The sequence below is a fragment of the Rhineura floridana genome, chromosome 2 (assembly GCF_030035675.1).
Source record: "Rhineura floridana isolate rRhiFlo1 chromosome 2, rRhiFlo1.hap2, whole genome shotgun sequence".
NCBI lineage: Eukaryota > Metazoa > Chordata > Lepidosauria > Squamata > Rhineuridae > Rhineura > Rhineura floridana.
Genome location: NC_084481.1, coordinates 124473433 through 124495363, shown reverse-complemented (window position 1 = coordinate 124495363; position 21931 = coordinate 124473433). Strand labels below are relative to the sequence as shown.

The following is a 21931-nucleotide window of genomic DNA, read 5'->3' as shown; positions in this document are numbered from 1 at the left end:
AATGCTGACTACATGAGTTTCAAAACTCTTTACTTGCGGAGGGGAATGGAATTTCTTCTTTAATTCAAAGTTTCAAGTACCACTAATGAGATACTGAGTAGGTACGTAATGGAATAAAGCTGGAACTTGCCTTGGGAGGCTAGAATTATGAAGATTTTGTGAATCGGAGCCTAGCAAGCTTGAGTAGGAAAAGAAAAAATGGGAATTATCTTGGCAAGAGTAGAGTTACCAAATACTGGGGTATACTTTATATCACAATCCAAGCTAGCATCTCAATGTTTTCTAAGGAGAGGGTACCAACACCCCCTTTTTAAAGATACTGCATTCTATTAGCAAAAGAGCCAAATAAATCTACCAAGTCAGTCTCTATGCAGCAACCTTCATAGTGTGTGAATTACAGAGCAGCCATAAGAAACTACTTTGGACCAGCCAAAAATAGGAAGTTAAGAGACAGATATTCTTTATAAGCATCTGGTTGTGACATAGAAAACTTAATATGTAACTTTCACAAACTGGTTCCCCTGCACCAAGTACAGTTGCAGTAGCTGTCTGTACAGCCCAGCCCGTCGTCTTTCCTCCCAACAACCCATCATTCAGAGCTACCAACTTCACTCTCCTTTTAGTCTGAAGCTATTTAAAGTTCATGAGGCTGCACAGAAAGTCTGTTGTAACACTTAGATAGCAGCCGAAGCATGGATTTGAAATCTGTGGCTCAAACTACTTGGGAGTCATTATACGCCAAGTGCTCTATTTTTTAAAAGGTCGATTAAGGGAAAAATGAAAATGTGGAAAATATGATCTGGTTTCATGGCACACTGAAAGTGCAGCTTGGCACCCTTGTGGTCAAAAGACATTACCACTGACACAAATCTACACGTGACATTTTTCCACAATCTGCTACAGGACATATATAATTTAAATAGGCTTTTTGTTTGAAAGTTAAGTTCCAAAGGAAAAGCTTTGTATTACAAACACTATAGAAAATATTTTCTTCTGTAAAATTGTCTTCAGTATTTAAAGAAGTCCAGAGAAGTATTATTAAAATAACAGAATGAACAAATGTTTTATTGGCATGTTCATTGTTGTAAACAGCATCTGGCATGGAAAAGTTTACCAAAATCTTTTATTGATTGATATAAATTAGATGGTACTTCCAAAAAAAGGACAACCCTCCACAGAATTGTTTATAATTGATCTTATAATATAGCAAAGCAAAATCTTCCTGTCTAAGCTTTGCAATGAAATCATGTTTGCTGCATCAATTGGTACCACTCCCGAACTACTGCAGAGTTTTATACTGGGAGATGTTAAAAGATGTCCAACTTTTTTAAAAACTACATATAAAAACTATAATCAACTTCAAAGAAAAATAAAGTATGACTTGTAATGGTACTAGAAGATCCAAAACTGTAAGAGTGCAAAGACAAAAATGTACAAAATAAGTAGCTGCCCAACACTCTCCCAGCCAAAAAAACTCATTAACAAGGGAAAATTACAAATTTAAGTACCTAGCATTGCCAACCACAAAATGAATACAAATTTAAATAGGCAGCTATACTTTCAAATGTATACAGTGAATATTGATATGTGAAGAGAAATACCATAGAAAGCAGCTGAAATGTAGGCCTGCTAATTCAGAAGGGCAGAGTTGTATTTACACACTGAATGAAACAGTGAAGTCACCTGGTATCCATAACCTAAATAAAAATCTGTTACAACACTTCTCCAAAATGAAACACCATCTGCTGGTAATGGTAACTTCTACCAAAAATACATTTTTTTCTTCAGGGATGTCCTGCTTTGTGGAAGTTGAGATTCAGACAAAAATGTAAGTTTTAAGGGTTTGCCAATCCACCACATTTTCAGTTCATTTCCACTCTCGTGCTTTTCAAAAAGCCACTGTCACATTTACTTCAGAAATCTTCAATGAGGTAATGTGTGTATCAGTGAAACAAAACAGAAAAGGATTCATTCATGGCCTTTGCACAGCTTTTATTATCAAGCTATGAATATCCTGTTTGAGGCTAGTTTACTAGCTACTGCTATGTGCACGTTGTCGATTTGCTCATTACCCCTCCTTGCCCCATTTTTGTTTTTATTTGCACATCCCTTTTATCTTTACAGTACATTTGACTATAGTGCACAACATGATTCCAAGTCAAACAGTGACCTGACTGGGCATTGAGCTTGATTGGGCTGCAGTTTTACCAATCAGTGCTGGTGTCTTTACACCTAATGTCCTGCCATAATGGCACTACACAGTAGTAGTGTACCTCTCACACATAACAAAAAATTCTCCAGGGAAAATGGCAAAATATCAGTCTTGAGTCAAATCTTTATTTGGTGCTCCATCCAGATATATTTTTAGTGCTTTTTCTTTACGAGGGGAGTAGGTCACACGGTGTCCAGTTTTCTGCAGTCTGCTGCTTTCTTTTTTCATTAATTCATTTCTCTGTTCTTCCGTCAATTCCACCACTTCTTCAGTTTTGTCCCTTTTAAGAGAAATATAACAATTTTAAATTCCATAATAATACACTTTAAATAAACAGGATTTGCTTTTTTTATGCAAGTCAGAGTTTTAAAGACATTTCTTTTCCATAATACTAGGCACATCATGGTAGCAGAACTATGTATGCTGAATAAAAACAGCTGCTCTCCACGTGGTCACCGTGGAATAAGACTAGGGAGTTACCAGCTCCTATCCCCAATTTAGCACTAAGGGGGTACTGTCAGATCAAGGGCAAAAGAAGAGTGTGGGGGGAAAATTGCAGGGGGCTACTTTGAAAATGGAGCATGGAGCCAATACTTGTTTTCATCCGCTTTGGGCTCCAAAAGGAGCCTGCAAGCAAACTAATGACTGACCAGTAATGACAAGAAAAGCAACTAGAGAGTCAACATTGAAATTATTCTCAAATGGCAAGTGCCAGTTCCAAAATTTACAAAAAAAACCCTTGAATGCTGGATCTATGACATCTGCTCTGATGAGCTGTATGCAAGACTCTGAAGAGACAATGGCTGAACCAGATGCACTGTAGAATTTCTGAGAAGGGGGAAAGGTTGTATACTCTGCCACTGATTTCTATAGTTACAGTGGTAGCTTATGTCTATGAGCTATCACAGTAACTGCACATACAGTCCTTGGCTAGTGACAATGGTTCAACATAAAGCGTTCTATCGTATTATCCATGACTATCTGGAAGACTGGTGGTAGGCATGAGAGATCCATAGACATTGTGGCTAATGTGCTAGTAAGCCCATAGATAGCAACATTTGCAGACCAAGGTTAAGAGGAGACCAAGGTTTATTTTAAATCTAGACTAGCAAGATCACCAAATTTTGGCAGAGTAATGGTGAAGAGAGCCTGTCCATAACCCACTGCCCATTCCTGACTCCCCTAAAACATTACATTGGGGGAGGGGGGACAGATAATGTTAGCCTCAACTTTGTTCTTGGTTTAATACTGAACATTTACTATATTCATCAATAGTTTTTTCAACATAAAGATATACCTATAAAAAATCACTGCTCCATCATCACAGATGTAGAGAGGCCATACATTCAGTGTTGAAACCTTAGGATTCCAATCCAAATCTTGATGTATCTCTAGAACTGAGATCTCACACGGAAATGTTCCTCTGCCCTGCAAAGAATGTAGTACCTTAGCAAAAAGAGCACATATACACCTAGAAAACACATTATGGCCCAATCCTACTGTACATATGCAAACATAGGCATAGTGAGACCATCAGTGATAGTTGCTCATCATCCAGCCCCCTGCTCCTCACACTCTACTCCCCCAACAGATGATGTACCCTACTATCCACTACTGTATAAAACATGAGTTCAGAAACTCAAATGTGGGACAGCATGGGGTTTTCATGCACACACAAATTAAACACTCCAGCTTGAAGTGAAAAACAAAACCCTCACCTTTGCAAACTCAATGTTGTCTAAAGGGAGTCCACTTATTTCACTAAGCTGTAAGAAAAGAAATCATTGCCAAATTTATTCATGAAGAGATAAATGCACGATAAATGCATTTATGCTAAGAAATCAGCTGCTATTTTCCTATTTTATGCACGTACAAAGTTCTATGCAAAACATTTAAAATATTTCTAAACCTTCATCCAATGGATTAGGACAGTATACAATCCACAAAAATTATTCCAAGTACAAATACAATATAATGTTCAGTGTACAATTAACAGACAGAGAAAGCAGACTAAGGCAACATAACCATTTAAAAATACCAGGGCCAAAAGAAAGTCTTAACCTGATGCTGAAAATATTGTAGTGTACCTATCTGGACAGGCATTCAGCTACTGCAGAAAAGACACTTTCCTCAGTATGTACATAACATACCTCTGCTAAGGAATGCATCTGAGAAGGGCCCCAAACATCCCAAGGGCACAGGCAGAATGGTTTAGCGAGAGGCACTCTGTCAGGGAACTGGGACCCAAGCTGATTATGGCTTCAAAATATCAGAACCTTGAGTTAGGTTCATACGTGAACAGCCAGCCAGTGTAGTTCATTCAAAACGAGTACAGTAGGCCCTGCTTTACAGCGCTTCGCTTTACAGCACTTCGCTAATACAGCCGTCTCAATTAGACGCAATTAGACTAAAGCCCCACTCATACAGCGCTTGTTCCGCTTTTATGGCAGTTTTCGGGCATCACGCTCCATTCTATTCAATGGGTTCCGCTTTACAGCGGGGGTCCGGAACGTAACTCACCATAGGAGTGGGGCCCTACTGTAATAACTCCACCTGGCTGAACCAGTTAGAATTCTGGCACCCAAGTTCTGCACTTATAGAGAAGTTTCCTTGTCATCTTCAAGGATAGCCCCATGTAGAACTCCTTACAGTAACCCAACTGGAAGGTTACCAGATTATCAATCACTGGAGCCAGGATATTTCTAAACAGAAACAGCCACAGCTGACAAGGGGCTTGAAGCTGGTTTAAGGTATTCATGCTACCAAGGATATCTGGGTTTCACATGACAAGAGTTAGCATCTGGATTAGCACAAAATCCTGAGAATCCCAGCTTTTCACACACCGAATGTAATTTGTAAATACTGAGCAAAACCTCTACAGGGAAACAGCAAGTCTGAACCTTAAAGGAGTATGTGACCTCTTTGACAAGTCAACAGAATTGCCCATCAGCAGCATCTGTCCTGTCTGGATTGAGCTTTGGTTCGTTCTCCCTCATTACTGAACTCATTCAGTACATGCAAGTACTCTTGGATGAAACAGATTATCTTGACCCATCCCAGTCTGGGTTCAGGCCTGTTTATGGGACTGAATTGGCCTTGGTCGCCCTGAAGGATGACCATTATCGGGAGAAGGACAGGGAGAGTGCAACCCTGTTATTCTTACTTGATCTCTCAGCGGCTTTTGATACCATTGACCATGGTATCCTTCTGGGCCGACTTGGTGAGATGGGTATTGGAGGCATTGTTTTACAGTGATTCCGATCCTATATCCAGGGTCGCTCTCAGAGAATAATATTGGGTGACTGTCTTTTGCCCCCTGGCAGTTGTGCTGTGGGGTGCCACAGGGTACCATCTTGTCCCCCATGCTGTTTAACATCTATATGAAGCCCTTGGGAGCAGTCATCAGGAGATTTGGGGCAAGGTGTCAGCAGTATGCTGGCAATACCCAACTCTATTTCTCCGTAACTTCTGAATCGAGAGAGGCTGTGCAAGCCCTGGACCGGTGCCTGGATTTGGTGGTGTGCTGGATGGGGGCCAATAAACTGAGCCTGAATCTTAGCAAGATGGAGGCACTGTGGGTTGGTGGTTCCCGAGTTCGAATAATTCATCAGTTGCCTGCTTTGGATGGGGTCGTACTCCCTCTGAAAGAGCAGGTTCGTAGTCTGGGGGTGCTCCTGGATCCATCTTTGTCATAGAATCATAGAATAGTAGAGTTGGAAGGGGCCTACAAGGCCATCGAGTCCAACACCCTGCTCAGTGCAGGAATCCATATCAAAGCATTCCAGACAGAGGCCCAGGTGACCTTGGTGGCTAGGAGTACCTTTTACCAGCTTCGGCCATTTCTGGACCGGAATAGCTTGACCACTGTTGCCCACGCACTGGTAACCACCAGGCTGGATTACTGTAATGAGCTCTATGTGGGGCTGCCCTTGAGGCTGGTCCAGAAGCTGTAGCTGATGCAAAATGCAGCAGTGAGACTGCTCACTAGAGCAGGTATCGCCAACATGTCACCCCGCTGCTGAAAGAACTGCACTGGCTGCCCATTTGCTACTGGGCCAAGTTCAAGGTTCTAGCTTTGGTGTACAAAGCTCTATACAGCTCGGGACCAGGGTATCTGAAAGACCATCTTATCCCTTATATACCCAGTTGATCACTGCACTCTGCAGGTGAGGGCCTCCTGCAGATACCATCTTATCAGAAGGTTCATTCTGCTGCAGGTGAGGGCCTCCTGCAGATACCATCTTATCAGAAGGTTCATTCTGCTGCAGGTGAGGGCCTCCTGCAGATACCATCTTATGAGGAGGTTCATTCTGCACAATATAGGAAATGGACCTTTAGTGTGGCAGCACCTACCCTGTGGAATTCCCTCCCCTTAAATATTAGGCAGGCACCGTCTGTTATCTTTTCGGCGCCTTTTGAAGACTTTCCTCTTTCAACAAGCCGTTTAAGTTGAGACCTATTCCAGTCTGCGTCTGTGTTAGAACTGCTTTTAATATGTTTTTTTAACAATGTTTTTTAACCCTTTAAAAAAATGTTTTTAAAGTTTTTTTAAAAAAATGTTTTTAAAGTTTTGTTTTAATGTATTTTAAGGTCTCTTTTTATGATGTTTTGATGTGTTTTTAGCGCTTTTGTTGGCCACCCTGGGCTGCTGTTGGGAGGAAGGGCAGGATATAAATCAAATATAAAATTCAACAGAGGTCACCGATGCAGGTGAAAGTATAGCTCCACAGCTAAATTTCCCTCCAATTTGTGTCAACCAATTAACTACCATCAGGGGTGTGAATCACAGGATGTGTGTGTGTACAAAACATGGCCCTCCAGGCTTCTCTAGCCAGCTCTTAGAACTCTTCTCAGGCTACACCCCTCTTCCCAGCCCACATCCCTCACTGGCCCTGTTCTTCCAAGTTTGTCTGGCTAGAATTTATTCTTAGACTGTGATAATTCAACATCCTTGTTTGGATGGATGAAGGAGAGATATGCGTGCATACAGAAACCTGACTTCTGTGTGGCTAAAATGTAGCCTGCTGTAACAAAGGTAAGGGTCACATCATTTCCCCCGCCCACTTTTGCCTCCAATCCCATCCGCCACTGGCATGCAGCCCTCAGAAGTTGCTCATAAAGAAATATGACCTGTGGGTTGGAAATGGTGTTCCATCCCATACTGTGCCACTGTCAATCGGCTTGGAAAACAAAACCAGAACTGCCTTGACCACAGTACGTGGGTAGTTCGGATGACCCCGCCCCGCCCCCTCCATAGGGTTGCTTTGTCATTCACCTTTCCTTTTAATTCATCAAGACTGCTGCTCTCCAGAACTACTTCCTGAAAAGGGTCCAGCTTCATCTCTGAGGGCCTCCACCGTCTTGACAGAACAGCAAGCTGTGACATAGATTTCATTTTTTCTGCTCCTAAAGAAGTGATTTGGGATACTGTAAAGGCTCTCAGCAAATAGTTTCAAAGACCCAGAATTAAATATTTATGTACTCTGAAACAAAATTATTTGCAGAACAGATATTCACAAAGTCATTAAAGATAGTCATAAACAGAATTTGCTGTTTTTTAATCTAAGTTTCTTATTTGAACTTCTAACCTGGACATGAATTTCAAAACTAATCATGCTACCTAAAACATCTTGCTTCCAAGACAAGTAATTTAATAAACATCTCCTCATTAATTTGTGCCTTTACATTAATACATTAACACACATTGGTTGTACTTTGTCTCACTAAAATGGTTTTCTTTTATTCATTTTTTGCTATATTTAAGATAATATAGCTAGCTGATTTTGGTGGATGAAGTGGCAGTTAGAGGAAATCTGGTTCAGTTGTTGGTTTAGTTGTTGATTTTAAAGAAAGCATATAAAGAGTAGCCATATGGGTACTGGACTTCAGAAAAGCCAATTTTAATAAACTCAGAACAATGATAAGTAAGGTTCTATGGCAAGCTACCTTAATGAGAAAAGGAGCCCAAGATGGGTGGGAGTTTTTAAAAAAGGAAATTCTACAGGTACAATTGCAAACAATTCCACCGAGAGGGAAGACAGCAGAATAAGCCGTATGTGGCTTCACAAGAAGCTTAGAGATTACCTGAAAACAAAAAAGGAAGTGGAAGGAAGGCTAGATAACAAACAAAGAGTACAGACAGGTAGCATGGAATTGCAGGGACGGCATCAGGAAGGCTAAATCTGAGAATGAGTTGACATTAGCTAAGGATGCTAAAAGCAACAAAAAAGCTTTCTTCAGGTACATGACAGAGAAAAGAAATTGTGGTACAGCTACTCAGGGAGGATGGCACAATAACAACAGTTACTGGAAGCCAGATTTCAACTTGGAGGCATTCAAGAGGCAGCTGGACAGCCACCTGTCAGGTATGCTTTAATTTGGATTCCTGCCCTGAGCAAAGGGTTGGACTTGATAGCCTTATAGGCCCCTTCCAACTCTACTATTCCATGATATCATGGTACAATTTAAACACACTAACAATTAAGCTAAATCATTCAAATGTGCAGTGGTATTACCATTAAGTATTTCTAGGAAAACCTCCCAGTTACTTGAAATATTAATGTCTTCTTCATAAACATGATAATCCAGAAATACAGTTCCTGGATTCTTCCAGGTCTTCTTTCTCAGGCGGAATCTACAGGAACAAGATTTGCAGAAATGTTAGCATACGTACATAAATAAAGCCGTGATCAAGATTAAAGCCACAGTATTTAATATGAAGACGTCTTGTATACATTAGGGGAAAAGGATGTTTTCAACTACAAGGACTTAGCTAGTCTTAGCTAAAAGCAGCAAATATACCTTTTCAATCTCTATGTGGAACCTTTTTTCCTTTCCTTTCTTTTTTTTAGGATACGGTTTGACTTTGTAGAAATTCAGCAATGTTTTGGTTCCATGATAAACAATATAAAAGACTGGTGCAAAAACTGATGCTGTGTGCTACATAGTGCTAAATGTCAATGACAGCACTGAACAAACTAGGTTTTCCACATCAAAATACATTTGCTCAATGTTTAGTTTTAGCAGTCATGCTAATAAAAAATTAGCTTCTCTGCTTATTTTTTGCTTTAAATGGCCAAAATCCAATTGCTTTCCATTTTGTATAAGCATCTTTAGTTGTCAGACTACAGACCTAAACTTTACTTAATGCAGATTACCTGTCAACAGTCAGATCTAGCCCGCATTGTTCCCTGAGCTGAGGAAGTAGCTCTTCTTTTGACTGTCGCACAGTCATTCCTTTAGCAAAAACAGAATCTAGAAGAAACCTGCAGGGCTGTGGAAACAATTGTAAAATTACCTCTCTCATAAAAGGTGCAACAATAAAACACAGGGCTGCTGACAAAAAAGCAGTCCTATGTCTCATTTCCTTTCTCCACAAAATGTAAATTACCCCATGTTCTGACATTGTTTCCACACACCACCACCACCGTGCCAGAGTTTAGGACTTGCATACATCGGATATGCAACATTTGACAGTAAAGCAATGCAATTTAAAACTCCATGCAAATTACTGGTTTATTATTTGTCCATTTGTCCATGCCTCTTTAACAATTAAGGGAATTGTATGTTGTTATCTTGTGTAGTACAAACTCAACATCAGCAGTGTAACCAATGATTAGCAATGGGAAAATATTATACAAGTTTATTTTATTTCCTCATGTTTATATTCCACCCTTCCTCCCTATGGGATTACAAAGTAGCTAATAAATCATGAGTGCTGGTTCACATATCACAGTAAGCCAAGGCTCATGGTTTGTTGCTCCCAACTCAAGAGTGGAGCAAAACAAGCAGTTCAGTAACATGCAGCAGTAAGCCATGGTTTATGGCTCACCATGACACACAAACAAAGTAAGAGACTAATTGGAATTACTAAAATATAGGGAAAAGGAATTACTTTTAACATGTGAAGTATCATGCAAGAATGCATTCCACTGAGGTTGTGTTGCTAGAACTTGCTCCTTATCTGGTTGTCACATAAGACAACATATTCATTCCATAATTTATATGTTAACTGCATAACTTTTCCCACGGCTAATTTCTGTTTTTTCTCACAGTGGTTCCAATAAAAAGATGCACACATTCAAATAAGTAAAATGTAGTTCAGAAGTGAGGATTTTTTGCCCTTCAGATGTTGCTGAACTACAACTCCCATCAACTCTAGCAAGCATGGCTAATGTCTACAGACAATGGGAGTTGTAGGGATGAGGGGAGCAACATTTGGAAGGCCAGAGATTCCCCATACCTGATGTAGATTGTCCACCTATCAGATAAATTAGCCAAAACAATGTAGGAGCTTCCAAGCTTTACTTACCTCTGGATCATTTACCAAGAGCTGATAAACCTTGACTCTGTACTCCCCCTTCTTCAATGCTCTCCCAAGCCTAATTGTTATCTTTTAGAATTAGAAAATTAGGAAAAAAAGGATAAGTAGATATTAGCTGTCTCTTATCAACATGGAAGACTATCAATAGAGCAAGAATCCTAGCTACCAGAGGGCTCACAGATTTTTGACATTATGGGGAATAGCTGCACTACAAAATTCAGAAAGTCAGATTTTAGGTGTGCAGAGGAAGCTGGCAGGGCTATGGGGTAAAGCTTTGAAGTGTTTTGAGTGGTGTCTCCTAAAATATTTCAGAAAACACGGGAAAAACAAATTATGTACCTTTCTTGTCTCTACAAATTTTAGTACTACTGAAGTTTTCAAATCAAGACGAAAACTTTGCAAGACGCATTAAAAGTAACAAAGAAAACCAGCAGGCCCTGGTCAGGGATGTTTTATTTATTAATTGAAATATTTATAATCCACACTTTCATAAAATATATCAAGGTGGTATACAACGTACAAGTAATATAACCAGTAAAATTTAAAAAATAATTAAAATGTCAATCAAACATTAGTAGACGCTAGATGGTTAAAAGGAAAAATGCATGTTGTGAAGGCCTGTCTGAACAGTACAAATTTCAGAAGATGTCCAAAAGAAGGCAGTGAGTTTCTGCTGAACCTCTCTACTGGTAGAGAGTTCCACAGGTCAGGGCCTGCTGCACTAAAGGCTTAGTCTCTAGTGAAGGTCAACCAAACCTCAGGCGCGAGGGAACTACCCAAAGTGCCGTAACAGGGGATCTCCGTGATCACATTCTCGGCCTTACTGTATGCATTTCAGTAAACAGCGTATTTTGCCAACCTTGTTGTCATCCGAGAAGGATGAAAGGGTCTCATTCAGCCGAACACTCTCAAACTCTTGATTACTGGCATAAACTCGAAAGACCTTAAACTGAGAGGATGGAACACCAACAAATGGCTCCAAATGTTGTTTGAAGGCAGAGAGCGTAATTCTTTTATCAACATGAATCAATAACCCTAAGTCAAGAAACAAAAAACACAAATGCAGTTCTCTGTGTTGAATGTATATTTGCTAATATTTACTATGTTCCCCACCCCCATTGTAATTTAGCAGTCACTCTGGGTGGTGTCCACTAGCAGTACGAACTGCCTGCCTGCAAGATTTGGTCTGGACCCCAGTTCAACAAATTTTAAAACAATGGTATAAATCAGTGGTCCCAACCTTTGTGAGCATGGGACCCCCTTTGTAAGCTCAAAATTTTTTGTGACCATGCTAATTGCAATTTCAGTCTGTTAATTGAAAAAATGGTAATGTAGCAAAATCACATCTCAGACATTCCTTTTCATAAAAAGCTCCCTGCAGACAGGTGGTGTTGACTTCTTTTCTAAATGCAAAGGTCCAATCAAATTGGTATCTCCCTCCCCCCGCCCCCCCAGGCTGAAGATGTACAGTCCTGTCTTCCAACCCACAGTGGGTTACAGCGTTAGTCTAAGATCCAGGTTCAAATCCCCATCCAGCCATGAAGCCCACTGGGTGACCTTGGACCAGACAGTCTCTCGGCATGACCTATCTCACAGGGTTGGTGTAAAGATAAAATAGAAAGGGGGGGGGAAACCATGTGCATCATTTTAAGCAACTTGGAGGAAAGGTGGGATATAAATGCAATCATAATTAAATACATACATTTCAGCTGCAGTATGTGGACCCCAGCCTCAGCCGACCTGCTGAGCTTTTTTTTAAAAAACAGTAATCAAGAAGCAGCAATGTGGTAGTGATGGGGATGCTAGATTGTGCACTGCAGTCACCAGGGTGGATAGATTGAGGAGGAGGATTAGTGCTTTTAAGCCTTGCGATGATCATGTTTAGCATGCACTTGGGGAATGAGAGTGGAGCAAAAAACAGATCAGTACACGCACATACACGAACACACCTGCCCCTCCTGCAAGCATCTACAGGTGTGCATGCATTTGGGCATGTGGGAGATGGGAAGCCCTTAACTGCCACACCATCTTGGAGAGAGAAATTGGGGAGGGCGGAATGTAGGTGCAAGAAGGGGTGCTGGAGCCTCAGAGATGGGGGGCGAGCAAGTCCTGAGTGCCCTCACTGCTCCTTGACTCTGTCTGGGCAAAGGCAAGATCTGGGTGGCCTCGCAAATAACAACAATTTTTAAAAAGAGGTGGCAGCGGAGCAGGAGCCAAAAAAGGCAGACAGGCTGGCTGGCAGGAAGGAGCCTTTCCTTGCAGCCTTGCTTCTTTTGCTTCACAAAAAGCCCTCTCTTCTCGTTCGGAGTAAGGGTGTCGTCAGCAGCAGCAGTGGGAGGAGACAGGACTCAGTGATAGTAATCCCCTCTTCTTCCTGGTAGCTCCACCCTCAGCCTCTGTTGGTGTCTGCGACGTGTTTTATAGGCAGATGCCTGCCCTCAGCATGTCTGAAAGACGCTTTGCTACTTCAGCAAAAGGCCTCCCCTCTAGTTTGAAGCAAGGGGGAAGTGTTGTCTACAGCAGCAGTAGGGAGCAGACAGTATCTAGGGAGTGAAGACTTTTTAAAAAACAAATCATTTCTTTACTATTCACAGCCTCCTCTGGGTTAGTTCGCAGTCCCCCGGGGGTCATGGCCCCCAGGTTGGAAACCACTAGTATAGATATTTGAATAGGAAAATGGGAAGCTGCCTCATATCAAATTACACCAATGATCTATCTAGTCCAGTACTGTCTACACTGACTGGTAGCAGCTCTCTAGGATTTCAAACAGGGTTCTCTCATAGCCCTATGTGGAAATGTTGGGGATTGAACCTAGGATCTTTCACATGCAAAGGATGTGCTCTATCATTGAACCATGGCCCTCTCCCTAAAGGCCACAGAAGCAAGTCTGCTTCATTCAACCCACCCCATTCACTATTGGGAAACAAAAAAAAAGGCTAACACTTTTTTCTTTTGACAGAAGTAGATAAAGTTTGAAGGCATAATAGCCCCTCCAGAGCAAACAGGTGCAAGGATTTTTGTGCTGGACACCTCTAAAATGTCATTCTCTCCCCCCTTCCCACACAAAAAAGGATCAGTTTCCAACTTTTTAATTTTTTGCCCAGATTTGGATGAATTTTACAGACAAGAACTTCCCCTTCTGAGGGCAGAAATTCTGCCTAATTTCTGAAGAACAGCTGCCAATGTTTCTTCTGTAATGATAGCCATTATAGTTTCGGGATAGGTGAAAAAAGAAGACACTCAATTTTCCCTAGTGTTTTTGTTGGCCAGTAGTGCAATCTATGTGACTCACAGACAGAGGTTTTTCGGAGGAGAATGAAACCTGCAATAAACGCGTTAAACAGAGCAAGAGGGGTTGCCAGGTTCCTCAAGGCCAGCAGATGGTTGGCAAGGGCAACCGCTCTGATAAGAGCAGCTCTCGCAGAAGCTCTAGTGTGGGGGAAAGTTGTATGGAGAGAGGACTGCGTTTGAAACTTATTGTCAGTAAAAGACTCTTACAAAGAACTTTGCCTGGCCTGGATTATTTCTGGTTCTGCACAGCTCCAGAGTCGCTTCTCTGGACTGTACCAACACGCACGCGCCAACAGTTTTGTGGTCTGAAAGTTGCTGACATGAGAGAGGTGCCCCTGGGTAAGAAGCCTGCCACATTACAGAAAAATAGGTTCAGGGGATTTTGTGCTTGGTAGTTTCAAAGTTTATTTTGGGGTGAGAAAACTAAAAGATTCACTTCCTAGGTTAAATCATCTCCTCTGATTACAAGGTAGATCTCCCAGTCATGAAGGACCTCTCCTTATCCTAGTGGTTTTTTCCCCCTTTAAGCTTAAACATATAGGTTTTGCTGTTGAAAAGCTGCTGCTTCCCCCAAAGCACTGAAACTGGAGAGCACTGATAAAATAATTCCAAATGATTACAAGCTACAGCTATCAGTCACAGACATTTTCCTCTGCATCCTCTTCCCACTCTGGTGTTTACTCACTCTTATCCCAAAATTTTACCTAGTGTTATGGTAAGCTTAAAGACAGTACTTTCGTTGCAGCAGACACTGTGCAGCATTTTTTTCATGTCTGGATCACTGAGATGCCAACAAAGCGGTCCAGGGATTTCTGCTTCCAACTTGTGTGACCTCATAGAGATCCTGCTTCACACTGTGATTTATTCAAATCAGATGCACACAACTGTCATAGAGACAGATATGCATGCAGCCACTGTAGTGTTGTCCTTCATTTACATAATACCCATAGCACTGTGCTCTGGAGGCTGTGTTATGTAGCTTTATCTTTGCTACTGGGCAAGGAAAACTCAGTAGCACGGGGGGGGAACACCTCAGATGAGCAACCAATCCTTAAGCAATAATTTACAAGAGTGCACTATAAAACCCACTGTTCCCATTTTAAAAAATAGAATAATGACATCCAAATACTGCTTTTTCCATATGTGAAGTGGTTTACATTTTAAAAAGTGACTCTTGTTGCAGCCAATGTAGCACTATGTGAATGTACCATCAGCTTAAGATTTCTGCTTGCACAATGGAATGTTATTCCTCGCTCCTCCCTTGAGGAGCAGATTTGGGGAGAGCTAGGGACATGAGCAAGGGAGAGGGGGAAGTCCTGTTGCAAAAGCAGAAATCCTTGCATTGATGGGACATGTTAGTTGAATACAGCCAAGTGTGTTTTAAATTTATTAGTTTAAATTAGGACCCAATTGTATGAGCAACATAGCCTATGTCCTTTCCTGCCTTATGCTGCCAGAATACACATCTGGGAAGGGGCTAAAATCTCAGGCTGCTGATGGTCTAAATCTGTACGGTGTCTCTTAAGACATTCAAATTATGATGTTTTCAAGTTAATTGTAGTTTGATTCTTTATTAATTTGCATTAACATTGCATTTGATGAGAAGTAATGGCATGTAATGATGAGTATCTTCTTATTCATCTAGTTAAATATGGAAACGGTGGCCATCAAGTTACATAGGAGGCTGTATTATGTCAAATTACTTTTTTATCAAGCCAGTGTTATATATTCTAACTGGCAGTTAAGTAGCTCATGTGGATACAGAAATGTAACACAAAGAAAAAAGGTTCAGTAAAGAGTTGGAAACTGGAAGATTAAAAAAAATGATTTCCAGACAGACAATCTCCTATTTTTAAGTTGCTGATTTAGATGAGCTTCAAAATAGGTTTCCAATCATAGTGCATTGGGTCATCCATTTATGCTGAAACACTCAACTGCTTGTATGTTTAGAAAACCAACACATTTTACCAGCTGTCTCCTGAAACAGATTTCTTTTGTGCAATACATAATTGGGCAAGCGTTTTTTTAATGCTAATTTAGAATTCAGTTTATACTCTACAATCTCCATGTTATTCAGAAAGAGGCATTTTTAGTGTCACAGTGGAAACTAGATGCATCACATATTTGCAGTGATTCTGTCAACTACGGAAAGGCACCTACCATTTTCACCAAAATGCAAATATTCTGCCCAACTATGGAGACTAGCCCTGCAGCTTTCCAACATGGTGTCTGGAAGTGGACAATTCTCCACACCTCATTCTCCTATACTTATTTTACACACAAAGGGCGCTATCCAACAATGTCAACCCATTGCACAACAGACTTATGTTTGCCCAGTGGGACTTCCATATCCTGAAGCAATCTGTGTACCTCTAAAATCTGTTCTGGAGGGTTGGGGGAACTTCTGAAGTTGATTACAGGGATGCAGGAGGCTATTCGACAGAGGAGCAGAAGTCCTGTCCCATCTGTTGACACAACACTGGCTATAACCCTGAATAACTAGGATCATCTCCATTTTGTAAATAAAATGTGTGTGGGTAAATAGTTAAGTTGTGTTGAAAGGTGGCATGCAAATATAAACTAAGAAAAATATAGATTTCTAGATTCATACCATTTGCCTTTCATACATACATTTTTGCCCCTCGCCAGAACCTTCTTCTGCAATGTAAGGCTCTGCCTTGAAGTACATATACTGTGTTTCACCCCTGCTCTTGCCACTTTCATCGTATTCGCTGTCAGTTCCAGAATCCTCTTCAGCTGTATCCCATGTTTCTTTTTTTCCTTCATTGGCTTTGGATCTCCGACTGCTTGTTATACTGTGTGAGTCAAGTCCATTAGCCAAGGGTATAGGAGCATTGTCTACATTGCACAACGTGTCACTGCTGTGGCTAGAACTAAGAATATCACTGTCCACTGAACTTGTACTCCTGTCATTATTCACATCAGAATCTGACCGCTCCTCTGACTGGAAATTATCTGGATCAGAAACCTGAATATGGTTTTCAAGTTCCTGGTTTTCTGCCGATACTGATGAATCTACCTCATTTGAAGGAGAGTCAATGTTTTCAAAGTCACTTGCCTCTGTACTCTTGCTGCTGTCTCCATTATCCCCCTCTTGCTGTTGTTGCTGTAGAGATAAGGTTTTAAGTTTTTCAGTGTTCTCCTCTAGAATAGCTTCTACTGATTTCATATTACTTAGTGGTCCTTTAGCTCTTCCACATATTTCATCTAAATTGCCAGAATCTCCACTAGCTTTCTGTAAAACTGTCCTTCTAAACTGTGATCCAGGAGATTGTTCTGGTAATGAAATGTACAGCCTGATTGTATTTGCATGGCGATCAAGGAGTTTCCATAACTGTGAATCTGTAAATGCCAGCTGCCGATCCTGAGACTCAGAACTTTCAACAAATACCTAAAATATAAAAGCAGAGAAACAATAAACACAATGATTTCCCCCCCGTTTCTTAAGGAAATTATATAGAGCACTCAGATATGGAAATATACATAGGACGTGGTAACAAAACCACTTGTTTGGAAATGTTATTAAATGTGTTATGGGTTTGAAGGAGTTAATGGAATGCGTGGGAGTATGAGAGATGTAAGACTGCCAGGTGGGAGGGGTGTGCGAGTGAGAGTTGTAAGGGAGGTTTGAATGAAAGACAGTTGAGGGGTTTTTTGTTGCTGGGATTTGGAGTGGAAGGAGGGAGGTTGAGTTGTGGGAGTGAGCTGGGTGGAAAGGGGTGGATAACGTATTAGTTAGAAGGGGTAGGGCAGGTAGGGAAGATAGGGACTATTTGGGTATTTGGTTCATTTAAACGCCTGCGTGTCTGCCTGGTCATGTGTGCTACCATATCAGAGTCCTTCAGTTCCTGTATCTACATCCTACTGTGCTAACAGGGCACACTAGTCGTCACCTTTTGGGTGGGCCAAAAGTTGGAAGGGCTGAAGCTTCTGGTGCAGAAAGCATATCTGAGGCAAGCATCCCTCTGGGGTGTCAGGAGGGATAATCCCTAGTGAAGGGTGGGTTCGCGACAGACGTGTCAATTAAGTTATTCCTAACGTTACTGAAATCTAGACAATGGTTATTCTATGGCAGCTACTTCATGTTATTATTTTAAATTATTTTCAAAGACAACTTGAGATACAGGAGTTTTTTAGACACATGTTGATACAGTGGATTTAAAAACTCTATTTTCACTATTGTCCAAGACAAAACTAATTGAAAATAAAATATCTTACTTTATTGCTCCTAAAAAAGCCTTCCGCTTTAAGTGTTTTGTTGGCCACGTTGAGGAGACGCAAGTCATTGTAGCAACGTTCCAGCACAACCCGCATTGTTTCAGCAGGCAAATGTATAGTCTTAAGTGGGAGAAGGAAATTAGATACCATTAGAAATTTTTGCAAACTACAGAGAGGTTATCTGCATATAATTTCCTTTCAGAGTATACTTTTTATTATACAGATACAGTTATACCTATATAAAAACACATGCACTATGCAAGTATGAACTTTACAATGACTTAAGATTATGAAATTGATTTACCTTTGAAATGAGATGCTTAAATTCTGTAACTGTCTGGTTTAAATAAGCACGAACACTAATTGGAGAAGCCACAGTTTCTTGCTTTAGGTCAACAACATGAACTTTCACCATGACTTCTGTCAGAATAAGCAAATAAACATCATACATGAAGATGCAAGGAAGTGGGGTTATGTCAACAGCTGCAGCCATTTAGCAGCCAAATTAATACTTATTCAGTAAATCACTTAGTATAATTTTATGAAATTATTTCAGCAGATTTAGAGATCTCTCAGCTTACTAAAACAAACATGGTTAATGAAGGAATTACTACTTCTCATTCACAAAACAGAAATATTAAATATTACTTACCACCAGGTTTATAACACTGGAAAGCTTGGTCAGGTCGCCTTGTTTCCAGAAGAAGATCAAACATGTATGTTGATTTAACACCTCCAAGCAAGATTCCCATTGGTGTGTCCTCTTCTCCTTCATATGATCGCTCCAAATAGTCATGGAACTCATCATACTTAACAAGACGACAGCAATCCAGAGGAACTGCCTCTTCTAAATCCATTATCTAAACCAATGCAAAGATGAAGAATAATTGCAACGCCCAGTAAATCCTGAGCAAGTATTCAGTTAAAACTGGAAGGAAAGTGTGCTATCATAACATATTTTGCTGTTTGGCAAAGTGGTTCTAGCCACCTAGTTTCCTTGTTAAAGAAAATGAAAAATAAATATAATGGTAAGATGTGCATGCATACTAGTCTAGCCATGCCAAGATTTCCCTCAGCACCTACTAAAAAGATGATCAGCAAAATTAAGCAGTATTACTAATGCTTCAATTAAGGATTGGCTAGTTAGTTAATGTATAAGTATACAGATACATTATACTGTACCTTAAAAGCTATCTCTACAGCTTCCTTCAGAGTCTTGTCCTTGTGAACTTCGAGTTTATTCTCCATCATTATTTGTTTCACAGGATGCATACAGAACAATTTTATCTGTATAGCCATTAGCAACAAGATTAAGGCAAAATACATTTAGTGAAATATAATCTATACATAATCATTTTGAGCAGAACAAAATTGAAATGTTCCTGTCTGAACTACTGTAATGTGCTATATGTGAGACTGCCCTTGAAGATAGTCTGGAAGCTGCAGCTTGTGGAGAATGTACCTATTAAAACTAAGTAGGGCAGCCCGATGGGACAATGTGTCATCAGTCCTGAAAGTATCGCACTGGCTGCCAGTGAGCTACCAGACCCAATTCCAGGTGTTAGTACTAGCATATAAAGCCCTAAATGGCTTGGGACCCAAGTATCTAAGAGCATTTTCCTCAGTATCAACTTTCTCAGACCCTACGATCAGCAGGCAAGACCTTTTTGGTGGTGCTACTGCTAAGCACTGCCTGGTTGGTGCTGACAAGTGACAGGGCCTTTTATGTGGTGGCTTCCCATTTGTGGAATGCCCTCCCCAGTGAGATATGTCTGTCTCTATCACTACTGACTTTCAAGAGGAATTTGAAAACATTTCTGTTTACCCAGGCATTTGATGGCTGAAGGAGACTGATCCTGGCAACCCAAAGATCACTGACCAAAGAATATTTTAAACTGTATTTTAGAAGATTTTTAATGGTAATTGTGTTTTGCTGCCCTAGGATCCTTTGGGAGGAAGGGCAGGATATAAATAACAACAACATATGAGTACTCAAAAGTGTAAAAGTATTCAAAAAACTGGAGTGTACCTGTGGGGGGGGGGTCTAGACTGCCCTTTCCTCTGACATGATCAACATGAATGCTAACAGAATTCACACATAATAGTAACAGATGTCTAAAGAGAATCCATTCAAGCTGGCACTCCAATGCACACACACAAAAGCTCTTATGGTTTTCCTATACACTTCAATACAGAGCTCTAGACATACAGATCGTTTTCCATCAATAGAAGCCTTTTCTTCGTGGGGTGGGAAAACCACAGTAAAACTCATACTTAACTACTTGCTGAATTGCAAGTAGTCATAAGCTAGGCATGAACACACACAGACACACATATATATAGGTATATGGTTGGGTAATAAGGAAGGACAGAGACTAAGTGAAAAACAGGTTCAGGATGTCTGCTATTTGCGCAGAAAGAAAGATGTTGCATCATGGAATGAAATTTCTTTATAAAAAGGCAACTAATGATCAGAAATGAGATTGCAGACAAACAAATAATGGTATCCTGAATTTAAACAAACAAATAATGGTATCCTGAATTTAAACAAACAAATAATGGTATTCTAAATTTAATTAGAGAATTCAAGTTAGGTGGGTAATAGGAAGCCCTTGACAAGAAAATCAGAGAAAGCCACATTAGTGTTACATCTAAACGCAACCAAAGTATGGTTTAAAATTACATGAATGAGCCTCAGACTTGTACACTGAAATTCTTTTCTTTTTTTAATTAAAAAAGACTGCTTAATTACAAATTTGCATTCTACTTCAATTGGAATAAAAGTGAAAAAGCAGAGAAAAAGCAACAAGAAACTGTATCTTAACCTTTTGACAACAGATTAAATAATTCACCCATCTTCGCCAAACCTGACTTCAAAATACTGTAAAACTACAATATATTTTAATTAACCCCAAGTCCTTGCTATGTTCAATACACAGCTGCCAAATGATTGCAAATTTATCGTCTCTCTCACCCTCACCATGTAAATATGACATAATGAGTTAAATTTGTTCACTGAGGCAAACTCCTGCATTTTCTCCCTCCATTCATTAACAATTTGTATTGTTGCTGGTCTCCATCTTTTGCAAAGAAAATTCTCGCTGCCAACATTGTATGATGCCTATTCTTTATATTCCTGTGGAAATAAACCATCTGTATAGCATAAGAAAAAAATGCTGGGTCTAATAGTATCTCATACCCTAACACAGCCTTGGCCAACCTAGTGCCCTCCAGATGTTGTTGGACTATAACTTCTATCAGCATTAGACAGCACGGGAGCTGATGGTACTACTCCAGTATCTGAAGGGTACCAGGGCTGGTGAAGGCTGCCCTAATGTGGTATAGAGTATTGACTTGATTCCAAGATTGTTTTTGTTTTTGTCAACGTACAATCCCACCACATGTGCAAGAAATCCAGTAATAAATTCTATTGGGATGAAATCAGCCAGAACAAACCTTGCAAGTATTGCGCTCTATTTCACGTTGTCTCTTTTCTTGTTCTTCTAACTTCTTTTCTTTTTCTACCAATCTTTTAATGTGCTCTGGATATTCATTCACTTCTAGGAACTCTAAACAATGCAAACAGGCAAAAATTAAAAGGAGCTGCTATTTGGGAACATTCAGTACTTTGTAATCTTTTTGCTAATTTGTAACCTTACATATTGCTCCCATGTAGTTCAAACAGCCCATGCACCTTCCGATTGTCTCTAGGCCCAGAGCAGAAATGTCCCTTTAAATTCACTATGCAGGATTACTCGGTAATTTTATCTGTTGCAATGTTTTAACATTTTAGAATACCACAATAAAAATAGCCATTTTAATCTGTATTACCAGGTTTTCATGGTAAAGGATTTATGTAACTGAGG

The 21931-nt window shown here is 40.3% G+C and overlaps 1 protein-coding gene across 3 annotated transcripts in view; it reads right to left on the bottom strand.

The window, feature by feature from the left end:
• Nucleotides 1-1035: 1035 nt before the first annotated feature.
• Nucleotides 1036-21931, bottom strand: part of USP47 (ubiquitin specific peptidase 47) — a 70637-nt gene continuing 49741 nt past the window's right edge. For all 3 annotated transcript variants that reach the window (XM_061610418.1, XM_061610417.1, XM_061610419.1), the window contains 14 exons: nt 21522-21634; nt 19248-19352; nt 18718-18925; nt 18370-18485; nt 18066-18185; nt 16458-17238; nt 11395-11570; nt 10524-10604; nt 9370-9485; nt 8728-8846; nt 7488-7618; nt 3931-3978; nt 3510-3640; nt 1036-2492 (listed from right to left, as the gene is read on the bottom strand). In XM_061610418.1, the coding sequence (XP_061466402.1) occupies nt 2318-2492; nt 3510-3640; nt 3931-3978; nt 7488-7618; nt 8728-8846; nt 9370-9485; nt 10524-10604; nt 11395-11570; nt 16458-17238; nt 18066-18185; nt 18370-18485; nt 18718-18925; nt 19248-19352; nt 21522-21634 (2420 nt within the window). In that variant the 3' untranslated portion in view covers nt 1036-2317. The remainder of the gene's footprint in view (nt 2493-3509; nt 3641-3930; nt 3979-7487; nt 7619-8727; nt 8847-9369; nt 9486-10523; nt 10605-11394; nt 11571-16457; nt 17239-18065; nt 18186-18369; nt 18486-18717; nt 18926-19247; nt 19353-21521; nt 21635-21931) is intronic.